Below are 11,134 nucleotides of genomic sequence, written 5' to 3' on the forward strand. Positions count from 1 at the left end.
AAAAAAATTGGTGAGCTTTTTACAGTAGTATCATCCCCAGATATTACCAAGTAGGTGATGAAGACCCTATGATCTTGTTATTTCCTCCCTTCGTCCGAACGCGTTCATCTTATGATATGTTTATACTAAAAGGGTACGGTGTTTGAAAATCCTGAAAAGCACTTAAAACAGTATATTTATATAAGATAAGATAAATTTTTTCTCACATATTTGCCTCAGACTCCGGAAAATTACTTTTAAAAATCTAACAAATATAGTCACTAAACCTCAAAGGAAAGACCATAACCTTTAAGCTACAACTTCCTTTCCATTTATGGGATACATTTATGGGCCACCACATGTACAATCTTTTCTTTCTTCAAATCTGTTCATATCAAATCTGAAGCGTCCAATTTCAATATTAATTATCTAAATTTGATCCTTATCCCTTCAAGCTAAATCCAATGTTTTTCATCACGCAACAATTGTCCACCAATAACCCCTAAGCACTAGAACTCTCCTTCCATATGGGACATAGGGATGGAGAATTTGGACACAAATTTTTCTTTTTACTTCCTAATTTCACACACACACACACACACACAGATAGGGATTTGGCCGACCCACATAAAATTGAGTTTATTTATTTTGAGAGAGAAAGTATCTTAAATAGGATTGTTTATAATTAAAAAAAACTTGTATATAGGGAAAAAAATATCACCTCATCCACTGATGAGTCATGCTTCAATTGCTACTTCCTTATAGGTGAGGTGTTTCGGGCGGTCCATAACCCAGGAAGATTTCAACCTTTTGTGACATCTGCGTCGTGGCCGTGAGGTTTGGCCTGTTCTCATAAATTTATTGAAATAATCTATACATTTTTAATCTTATTTTACATTTTAATTTAAATCCACCAAAACCTCAAATGTATATTCTTCTCATTACCTTCATTTTTCTTTTCTATCATTAGCATAATTATTGACTTTGATTTTGACATAATGCTCTGAAGACCCTCACCATTTTTTTGGGGTAACCTTTTTATTGTCATAATTTCCCCTTCTCACTCTACTTCTTCATGGCGATCTCATTCTCTCTAAATAAGAGGTGCATCCAGTATTCTAAATTATTTTGCAATTTATTCAATACTCTAAAGATTTAATCAGTGCTTTAAACTAGATTTCTAGATTCATTTCATGTTCCAAAATATTTTGTAGTAAATCTAAATAATAACCCTAGATACACTTTCCATATGAATTTAAATGGAATTTTAGACTTTAGGAAGAGGAGTAAGAATATCATTAATAATTCAATTTTAAGTGATGTCATGAAAAATATAAAATATTTTTATTTGAGTAATATTTTGTAAAAAAATAATTTTTATGAAAATATTAACAAAAATGTGAGTGGAAAAAAAAAAAAAAAAACCCGCACCAATGACAGTGCGTCCTCGCATTAATCATTGTCGGCATTTGCTTGTTTTTTTCTGTTATTGAATGACCAATGACAACGACTCTTTCTTTCCCTCTAAGATCTGTCCCTTCCTTTTTTGTATGAAAAAATTACGTACAGTTCTCATTTTTTGTATGAAAAAATTACGTACAGGTCTCAGAAAAGATTTTATTCATCTAAGGTCTTATAAAATGTCAAAATTACTGACAGATCTCAAGGGACCGTAGACTAATATATTCTATATGTAAAATGACGCTACTGCCCCTCACATTCCAAATTCACCTTTGCTCTATCATTGCGATTTACAACCTCAGCAGCGACTATTAACAACCCAATGACAAGGTATTCACAACCTAAACAGTATCTGTTAACAACTTACTTTATAGGATCACATAACCTCCATATAAGAGTAAATTATAACCAAATAGTATAATACAACAACTTTAACACTAAAATGGGAAGTTTTTTGAAATCATTAAGAATTTTAACTAAACCCAATAGGATTATAACAAAATTTTAATACGGAGATCCATTGACAATCTCAACGGTGAGTATTAATAACCTAAGAAAAACTGTTAACAACCTTAGAGTGTCTGTTAACAACTAACTTTATAGGATAATATATCCTGTAAGCTCGCGGAGGGATTGAGGGCAACCTCTGCGTACCATTTGCTGTAATTTAAGTACATATGCATCCATCCCTAGTAGAGAGACCTATATTATCCTATAAAGTTAGTTGTTAACAGACACTACTAATGTTGTTAATAGTTCTTCTTAGGTTATTAATACTCACCGTTGAGGTTGTCAATGGATCTCCGCATTAAAATTTTATTATAATCCTTTCGGGTTTAGTTAAAATTCTTAATGATTTCAAAAAGTTTTTCATTTTAGTGTTAAAGTTGTTGTATTATACTATTTGGTTATAATTTACTCTTATGTGGAGGTTATGTGATCTTATAAAATAAGTTGTTAACGGATACTGTTTAGATTGTCAATACCTTCTCATTAGGTTGTTAATAATCATTGCTGAGGTTGTAAATCGCAATGACAGAGCAAAGCTGAATTTGAAATGTGAGGGGCAATAATGTTATTTTACAAATAGAATATATTATTTTAAGATCCCTTGATACCTGTCAGTAATTTTGATATTTTATGAGATCTTAAATGAATAAAATCTTTTTTGTGAGACCTGTGTGATTTTCCATCGATCGATTGCTTCTTTTGACGTCTGTTTCTGCACTAAGGAATGTAGGCACACTCGAAACCACAATTTTAACTTTTACGGAGATAAGAAATCTGGACTCGTTTCATTATTTGCCACATGTTTATTCGATATTATTTTTATATATATTCACTCTCTGTTACCCACAAACACTCCGAAATATATACTGACAAACGTTGCTTGAATATACGTGCGTCAGTTAGAAGGAAACCCATATGGAATACCAGTTTTCTTCCTTGCTTCTTATTCCTTTCTTCTTGTTCTTGACGTTCCTTTGGCTCAGAAAGCCAAGAAATAAGGCGCAGAACAAAATCCCCGGGCCATGGAAGCTTCCTCTGCTGGGAAACCTTCATCAGTTGGCAGCAGCAGAGTCACCACTTCCACAGTGTGCCCTTCAAGAGCTCTCTCTCAAGTATGGGCCTCTCATGCACCTTCAACTTGGTGAGATTTCAACTGTGGTTGTGTCATCCCCAGATCTGGCCAAGCAGATTATGAAGACGCATGATCTTGCCTTTGTTCAGAGGCCACAAGTTTCTACTGCTGGTATGATTTTTTCGTATGGAGGAACTGATGTTGCTTTTGCTCCTTACGGTGATTATTGGAGACAGATGAGGAAAATATGTATTTTGGAGCTCTTGAGCGCCAAAAAGGTTCGATCATTCTCCTATGTACGAGAAGATGAGGTACACGCAACATATATAATATCTTCTGCTAAAATTCGATTATTTTATATTATATTTTAGATATTTTGGTACGGAGAACCCTGGATTCTTGGCATTACATGGAAAGACATTTACTGTTCATCATTCTAATTAAACACTGACCGTAACTTTCGGATATTAATAATTTTTGGCATTAGTTATCAATTCATGCATGTAAAGAGTTATATATCTAAAAGATTGTTAGTTGTTGATAAAGTAGAATAATGGATCCACGTAGCCACTCCTACCATCGAACGTAGCTACTTAGCATTTATTTTAGATTTTCAACATCACATTTTTAACACTTGAGTGACAGATTTTTTTCCCCTCGCAGCAGCTTCTGATATGAATCCTTAATAAGATTACAATTTCTAATGAAATATTCCAGTACGACTAGATTGAGATTTCTTCATTAACGTTTACCTCATTTCATCAGGTGTCTAAGCTTATAGAGTCGGTTCAATCATCCGTAGGTTCGGTTTTCAATCTCACGAGCAAGATTTACTCATTGACTAGTTCTGTAGTTATGAGGGTAGCATTTGGCGACAAGCATAAAGATCAAGAACGGCTACTTCAATTGCTCCCTACAGTATTAGAACAAATGAGCGGGTTTAAACTTGTTGATTTGTTTCCTTCCTTGAAACTCATGCATCTCATAGCTGGAACGGTACCAAAGCTGGTGAAGATGCGTGATAATATAGGAAAAATTTTAGATGATATTATCAAGGAGAACCGGCAGAAGCAGATGAGAGCAGAAGGAGGCAAGAGTGCTTCGGAGGAAGAAAATCTTGTTCAGGTTCTTCTACGAATCCAGCGAAGTGAAAACCTTGACGTCCCAATCACAGCCGACAACATCAAAGCTGTTATTTGGGTTAGTACTCCTTACTTATATGTTGCTCTGCCGTTACATATCTAGGAAGAAATCAAATGCTTCTGTCTGCGCGAGACCGAAAGCAAGTCAATAATACCCAAGGCAGTTAGATCTAGAAAACGACAAAGCACCCAATTTAATTTTGAATCTAATGTATCTTCAGGTTTGATAATGTTAATGATCACTTTGTGTCGTCATTGCAGGATATGTTCATTGGTGGAACCGATACTTCGGCAACAGTGCTGGAATGGGCCATGTCAGAAATGATGAAAAATCCTAGAGTGATGGAAAAGGCGCAAGCTGAGGTTAGAAACGTTTTCAAAGGGAAGAAAGTAATTCGTGATAGTGATATGATTCAACTTAGTTACTTAAAACTAGTGATCAAAGAAACTCTGAGGCTGTACCCGCCTGTTCCTTTGTTGGTTCCAAGAGAATGTAGAGAAACCAGCAAGATTAGTGGCTATGAAATACCCATCAAAACTCAAATTATAATAAATGCATGGGCACTTGGAAGAGATCCAAATTACTGGTACGATGCAGAGAGGTTTATACCAGAGAGGTTCCAAGGCAATAATTCTGACATTGATTTCAAAGGAACAAACTTTGAGTACATCCCTTTCGGAGCAGGAAGAAGAATGTGTCCGGGCATTTCATTTGGCTTAGCAAGCGTTGAGCTTCCTCTGGCTAGCTTACTGTACCACTTCGATTGGAAACTCCCACATGGAATGGAACCCGAGGATTTAGATATGACTGCGGCTGCTGCAATCACAAACAAAAGGAAGAACAATTTGTGTTTGATTCCCACACCATACAATACTGATTCTGTTATTGGCAGCTCCTAGTGAAAGCACGTACCCACCCACAATAGTAGTCTCTTGATCTCCTTGTTCTTTACTATCATGCGATGTGGGTATGGATTATATTTTGGATTTGGAACAATAACTTGTCCCCTTCAAAGATAGGTCAACAAAACGGAATCTTTACATATGTGTAAGAATGTTCGAAAATGCGTATGGTGAATCCTGAGGTTTTATTTAGTACTATGAACTGTTGTACTTAAATGGATCGAAGTTACCTGCCCTGTATCTCGGTCGATTATGTAAACTTGAAATCTGATACATGCTTCTTTTACTTTTGTTATCTAACGAGTTGATTGTGGTGTAATTTTGAGTGTTAAATAGTTAGAAGGATTAATTGCAAATTTGACTACGTGAGTATAATAAACAATAGATGACTATTTTAAGAGGCGAAAGCGAAGCACAGGCTGCCACCACCAAGCCGTGATGTGGTTTTGACCACAGCTTATTGGACCATGATGAAGGCGATAGTGCTGCTAGCCAAAAGAAAGGGAGGCATGATAATTACTTCCCCTAAAGTTATCCATAATTAAGAAACAATTGAGTGCATCATATAAATCAAGTAACATAATTAGAAGTATGAGATTTAATTTCTTTTTTCAAAATACCCTCCACAGAGATTTATCCTTTATTGCTAACTTTTTATAATGTACAATCTTTTCTTCTTCTTTTTTTTTTTTCAAATTTGCTTATATAACTATCTAATTTTAATATGAATGATCTAGATTTGATGCTCATCCCTTCAAACTAAATCCAATGTTTTTCGTCACGCAACAATTGTCCACCAATAACCCTTAAGCGCTAGAGCTCTCCTTCCATATGGGAAATAAGGATGGAGAACTTGGACACAAATTTTTCTTTTTACTTCCTAATTTCACACGCACAGATAGGGATTTGGCCGACCCACATAAAATTGAGCTTATTTATTTCTTGAAAAAATATGTATGGTATTATAATACTACCACCGATCCTTAATATAAGACCCCATTTGACTTTTATATTGGTACTAAATATAAGATCCTAATCTATTTTATCTCTCATATTTACTCAATTTTTTTCAAGATAATCTTTCTAACAATTATAGTTTTAACCAACATACTTGATTAGTAAGGATATTTTAGGAAAGACAATATCTATTTATTACAAATAACTAACTTAACTTTTTTCTTAATTTTCTCAAATTAGTCGACTGACTCTTATAATTAGGAACGGAAGTAGTATTATTCTTGATATATACAATAAATTTTTAGTGTTTGCATAAGTTTTTAACTCGAACCCATTCGTCCTAGATCAGCACATGTTAGCTTCAAGCAGAACCATGATCAGACAAGACATTGCGGTGGGCTTGTGACTTGGGCATCATCTCATAAGTGGGCTGCCGCCTCTCATCCAGATCAGGCCACAACTTCTTCACAATCTCATTTTGCTTCTGTTTGGGATACCGCCCTCTAACCGATAAGATTGGGTCGTTACTGCTACACAACGTAAATAAAAATTAAAAAAAATTCAATTTCCTATTAGAAGAGGTACCCGTAAAGTGTCTGACAGTATCTCGAATATGATTAATTTTAATATAAAGATATCTATTCGGAAAAAAAATATCACCCTCTCCACTTATGCGCGATCCGTCAATTGCCATTTCCTTATGGGTGAGGCGTCTTGGCGGTCCATGTCTCGGGATGTTTCAACCTTTGGTGATATTTACCTCGTAACCGTGAGGTTTTGGCTTGTTCTCATAAATTTATTGAAATAATCTATACATTTTTAATCTTGTTTTATATTTTAATTTAAATCTACTAAAACCGAAAATGTATATTCTTATCCGTACCTTCATTTTTCTTTTCTATTATTAGCATAATTATTGACTTTGATTTTGACATAATGCTTTGAAGACCCTCACCATTTTTCCTTTGATGAGCACCCTCACCATTTTTTTGGGGTGCAACTTGGACCCTCTTTATTGTCATATTTTTCACTTCTCACTCTATTTCTTCATGGCCATTTCATACTCTCTAAATATGAATTTATTCTAGACTATTTTGTGATTTATTTCAGTAGCTTAAAATATTTTGTAGTAAATCTAAATAATAACCCTAGATATACTTTCCACATGAATTTAAATGGAATTTTAGACCTTAGGAAGAGGAGTAAGAATATCATTAATAATTCAATCTTAAGTGAATTGATAAAAAATATAAAATATTTTTATTTGAACTATATTTTGTAAAAAAATAATTTTTATGAAAATATTAACAAAAATGTGAGTGGGCAAAAAAATAACAAGCACCAATCACAGTCGGTCCTCGCATTAATCATTGTCGGCATTTGCTTGTTTTTTTCTGTTATTGAATGGCAAATGACGACTGCTCTTGCTTTCCATCTAAAACCTGTCTCTTCCTTTTTTTAATCACATCGATCGGTTGCTCCTTTTGACGTCTGTTTCTGCACTAAAGAATCTAGGCACACTCGAAACCACAATTTTAAGGAGATAAGAAATCTGACCTGTTTCATTAGTGGCCACATGTTTATCCGATATTATTCTCATATATATTCACTCACTGCTACACACAAACATACAGAAATATATACTCACAAAAGTTGCTTGAATATACGTGCGTCAGTTAGAAGGCAAACCCATATGGAGTACCAGTTTTCTCCCTTGCTTCTTGTTTCCTTCATCATCTTGTTCTTGACGTTCCTTTGGCTTAGAAAGCCAAGAAATAAGGCGCAGACTAAAATCCCAGGGCCATGGAAGCTTCCTCTGCTGGGAAATCTTCATCAGTTGGCAGCAGCAGAGTCACCACTTCCACAGTGTGCCCTTCGAGAGCTATCTCTCAAGTATGGGCCTCTCATGCACCTTCAACTTGGTGAGATTTCAACAGTGGTTGTGTCATCCCCAGATCTGGCCAAGCAGATTATGAAGACGCATGATCTTGCCTTTGTTCAGAGGTCACAAGCTTCTATTGCTAGTAAGATTTTCACGTACGGAAGAACTGACATTGCTTTTGCTCCTTACGGTGATTATTGGAGACAGATGAGGAAAATATGTACTTTGGAGCTCTTCAGCGCCAAAAAGGTTCAGTCATTTTCCTATGTACGAGAAGATGAGGTACACACAATTTATATAATATCTTCTGCCAACATTCGATTATTTTATCTTATTTTAGATATTTGATGTGGAGAACTCTGGACTCTTGGCATTACATGGAAAGACATTTACTAAGAAATCCCTTGTTCATCATTCTAGTTAAACACTGACTGTAACTTTCGGATATTATTAATTTTTGGGCATCACTTATCAATTCGTGCATGTAAAGAGTTACATATCTAAAAGATTAGTTGTTGATAAAGTAGAATAATGGATCCTCGCAGCCACTCCTACTATATAACATAAGTTATTTATTTTTTCGATTTTAAATATGAGATTAATTTTGTAAAATAATTTATATTACAAAATAAATCTTATATTTAGAAACGAAAAAATAACATTTAGTTTAGATATTCAACATCAAAACGCGGCTTCTCTCCTCTACCCTTACTGTCCGCCCCCATCCGCCATCCTTTACCCCCAGTTTTGGGGCAAAACAAGAGAGGGAAATAAAAAAATTCGGCCCCTTAAAATATTTTTCAATGTTATTCAGTATCTTAAATTAATTATTAGCGTGCTCAACATACTAAAATATTACTACCGTTCAATATCTAACATTTATCACTCTGAAATGTTTTTCAGTAGCACCTAATATTTTAAAAAAATTTATCAGTAATACCCAATATGTAACATCATCACACAAGTAGTTTTTCATTATTACCTAGTATTCTGAGCAAATTTTTAGTACATTTAACATCTCAAAATATTTTTTTCAGTAACACTTAATATGTGAAAGTAATTTTTGTGTAATATTTTAGGGTGTTGGATGTATCAAAATTTAGTTTAAAATCCTAGGCACTGCTGAAAGATACTTTATTTTGTTGGATGTTAGAGAGTGAGTGTTATTGAAAAAAAATATTTTAACATGCTAAGTGGATTAAAAATTATTTTAAAATACTGGATATTAGTAGAATATACTTCAGAGTGATAGGTTTTAGATAATGAGTGTCAGTAGAAAAATATTTTAATATGATAAGTGCACTAACAATTAATTTAAGGTGCTAGATCACATCGAAAAAATATTTTAGAGATCAAGATTTAAAAAAAAAAAATCCACCTCCTTTGTTTTGCCCCTAAACGACGTGGTTTTGAGGGTAGAGACTAAAGATTGGCACCGGACAGAGGAGAGAAGCCGCATCCATTCAACGACAGTTATTTATTTTTTGGGAAAATCCCAAAAAAATGATAGCTGAATTTCAAAATTCTAAATCAGTATTCATTACTACATTCATAAAGAAAATGACTATATTCAAAGAGTAAATGACAACTTATTTTTACAGTAATTCCTGATTTGGCATTTTAAAATTCAATAGTCACTTTTTTGGGATTTTCCCTTATTTGTTTCTCGCAGCAGCTTCTGATACGAATCCTTAATAAGATTACGATTTCCAATGAAATATTCCAGTATGACTAGATTGAGATTTCTTCATTAACGTTTACCTCATTTCATCAGGTGTCTAAGCTTATTGAGTCGGTTCAATCATCAGTAGGTTCGGTTTTCGACCTCACGAACAAGATGTACTCATTGACTAGTTCTGTAGTTATGAGGGTAGCATTTGGCGACAAGCATAAAGATCAAGAACAGCTATTGCAATTACTCACTGCAGTATTAGAACAAATTAGCGGGTTTAAACTTGTTGATTTGTTTCCTTCCTTGAAACTCATTCATCTCATAACTGGAGTGGAAGCAAAGCTGGCGAGGATCCGTGAGCATATGGACAAAATTTTAGATGATATTATCAAGGAGAATCAACAGAAGGAGATGAGAGAAGAAGGGGGCAAGAGTGCTTCGGAGGAAAAAAATCTGGTTCAGGTTCTTCTACGAATCCAGCGAAGTGAAAACCTTGACGTCCCAATCACAGCTGACAACATCAAAGCTGTTATTTGGGTTAGTACTCCTTACTTATATGTTGCTCTGCCATTACATATCTAGAAAGAAATCAAATGCTTCCGTCTGCGCGAGACCAAAAGCGAGCCAATAGTACCGAAGGCAGTTAGAGCTAGAAAACGACAAAGCACCCAATTTAATTTTGAATCTAATGTATCTTCAGGTTTGATAATGTTAATGATCACTTTGCGTCGTCATTGCAGGATATGTTCAGTGGTGGAACCGACACTTCGGCAACAGTACTAGAATGGGCCATGTCAGAAATGATGAAAAATCCTAAAGTGATGGAAAAGGCGCAAGCTGAGGTTAGAAACGTTTTCAAAGGGAAGAAAGCAATTCGTGATAGTGACATGATTCAACTTAGTTACTTAAAACTAGTGATCAAAGAAACTCTGAGGCTGTACCCGCCTGTACCGTTGTTGGTTCCAAGAGAATGTAGAGAAACCTGCAAGATTAGTGGTTATGAAATACCTGTCAAAACTCAAATTATAATAAATGCATGGGCACTTGGAAGAGATCCAAATTACTGGCATGATGCAGAGAGGTTTATACCAGAGAGGTTCCAAGGCAATAATTCTGACATTGATTTCAAAGGAACAAACTTTGAGTACATCCCTTTCGGAGCAGGAAGAAGAATGTGTCCGGGCATTTCATTTGGCTTAGCAAGCGTTGAGCTTCCTCTGGCTAGCTTACTGTACCACTTCGATTGGAAACTCCCACATGGAATGGAACCCGAGGATTTAGATATGACTGCGGCTGCTGCAATCACAAACAAAAGGAAGAACAATTTGTGTTTGATTGCCACACCATACGATACTGATTCTGCTATTGGCAGCTCCTAATGAAAGCACCCACCCTACCCCATAGTACTCTCTTTCTCTTTCTATCTCCTCGTTCTTTACTATCATGCGATGTGGGTATGGATTATCTTTTGGATTTGGAACAATAACTTATCCCCTTCAAAGGCGGGTCTATAAAATGGAATCTTCACATTTGCATAAAAATGTTCGAAAATGCGT

The 11,134-nt window shown here is 35.1% G+C and overlaps 2 protein-coding genes across 2 annotated transcripts; both read left to right on the forward strand.

Moving 5' to 3' along the window:
- The first annotated feature begins 2,837 nt into the window (after window positions 1-2,837).
- Window positions 2,838-5,364, forward strand: LOC114714372 (cytochrome P450 71D8-like). Its single transcript, XM_028899103.1, has 3 exons — window positions 2,838-3,333; window positions 3,788-4,222; window positions 4,426-5,364. Exons 1-3 carry the CDS (start codon window positions 2,866-2,868, stop codon window positions 5,062-5,064), a joined length of 1,542 nt encoding a protein of 513 aa, XP_028754936.1. The 5' UTR covers window positions 2,838-2,865; the 3' UTR covers window positions 5,065-5,364.
- A 2,304-nt stretch (window positions 5,365-7,668) lies between these two features.
- Window positions 7,669-11,134, forward strand: LOC114714370 (cytochrome P450 71D8-like). The gene is made up of 3 exons (XM_028899102.1): window positions 7,669-8,188; window positions 9,681-10,115; window positions 10,319-11,134. The coding sequence occupies exons 1-3, from the start codon at window positions 7,718-7,720 to the stop codon at window positions 10,955-10,957; spliced, it is 1,545 nt and encodes a 514-aa protein (XP_028754935.1). The 5' UTR covers window positions 7,669-7,717; the 3' UTR covers window positions 10,958-11,134.

This window comes from Neltuma alba, unplaced genomic scaffold (assembly GCF_004799145.2).
Source record: "Neltuma alba isolate B1F8T4 unplaced genomic scaffold, ASM479914v2 tig00011501_pilon, whole genome shotgun sequence".
In the NCBI taxonomy this organism is placed as follows: domain Eukaryota; kingdom Viridiplantae; phylum Streptophyta; class Magnoliopsida; order Fabales; family Fabaceae; genus Neltuma; species Neltuma alba.

Bases quoted from the DNA above. Each gene is read 5' to 3' on its own strand.
- LOC114714370 (XM_028899102.1), top strand. From the start codon at position 7,718: ATGGAGTACCAGTTTTCTCCCTTGCTTCTTGTTTCCTTCATCATCTTG. The intron at 8,189-9,680 runs GTACACACAATT...TCATTTCATCAG, and splicing joins CCTATGTACGAGAAGATGAG to GTGTCTAAGCTTATTGAGTC. The intron at 10,116-10,318 runs GTTAGTACTCCT...TCGTCATTGCAG, and splicing joins ACATCAAAGCTGTTATTTGG to GATATGTTCAGTGGTGGAAC.
- LOC114714372 (XM_028899103.1), top strand. From the start codon at position 2,866: ATGGAATACCAGTTTTCTTCCTTGCTTCTTATTCCTTTCTTCTTGTTC. The intron at 3,334-3,787 runs GTACACGCAACA...TCATTTCATCAG, and splicing joins CCTATGTACGAGAAGATGAG to GTGTCTAAGCTTATAGAGTC. The intron at 4,223-4,425 runs GTTAGTACTCCT...TCGTCATTGCAG, and splicing joins ACATCAAAGCTGTTATTTGG to GATATGTTCATTGGTGGAAC.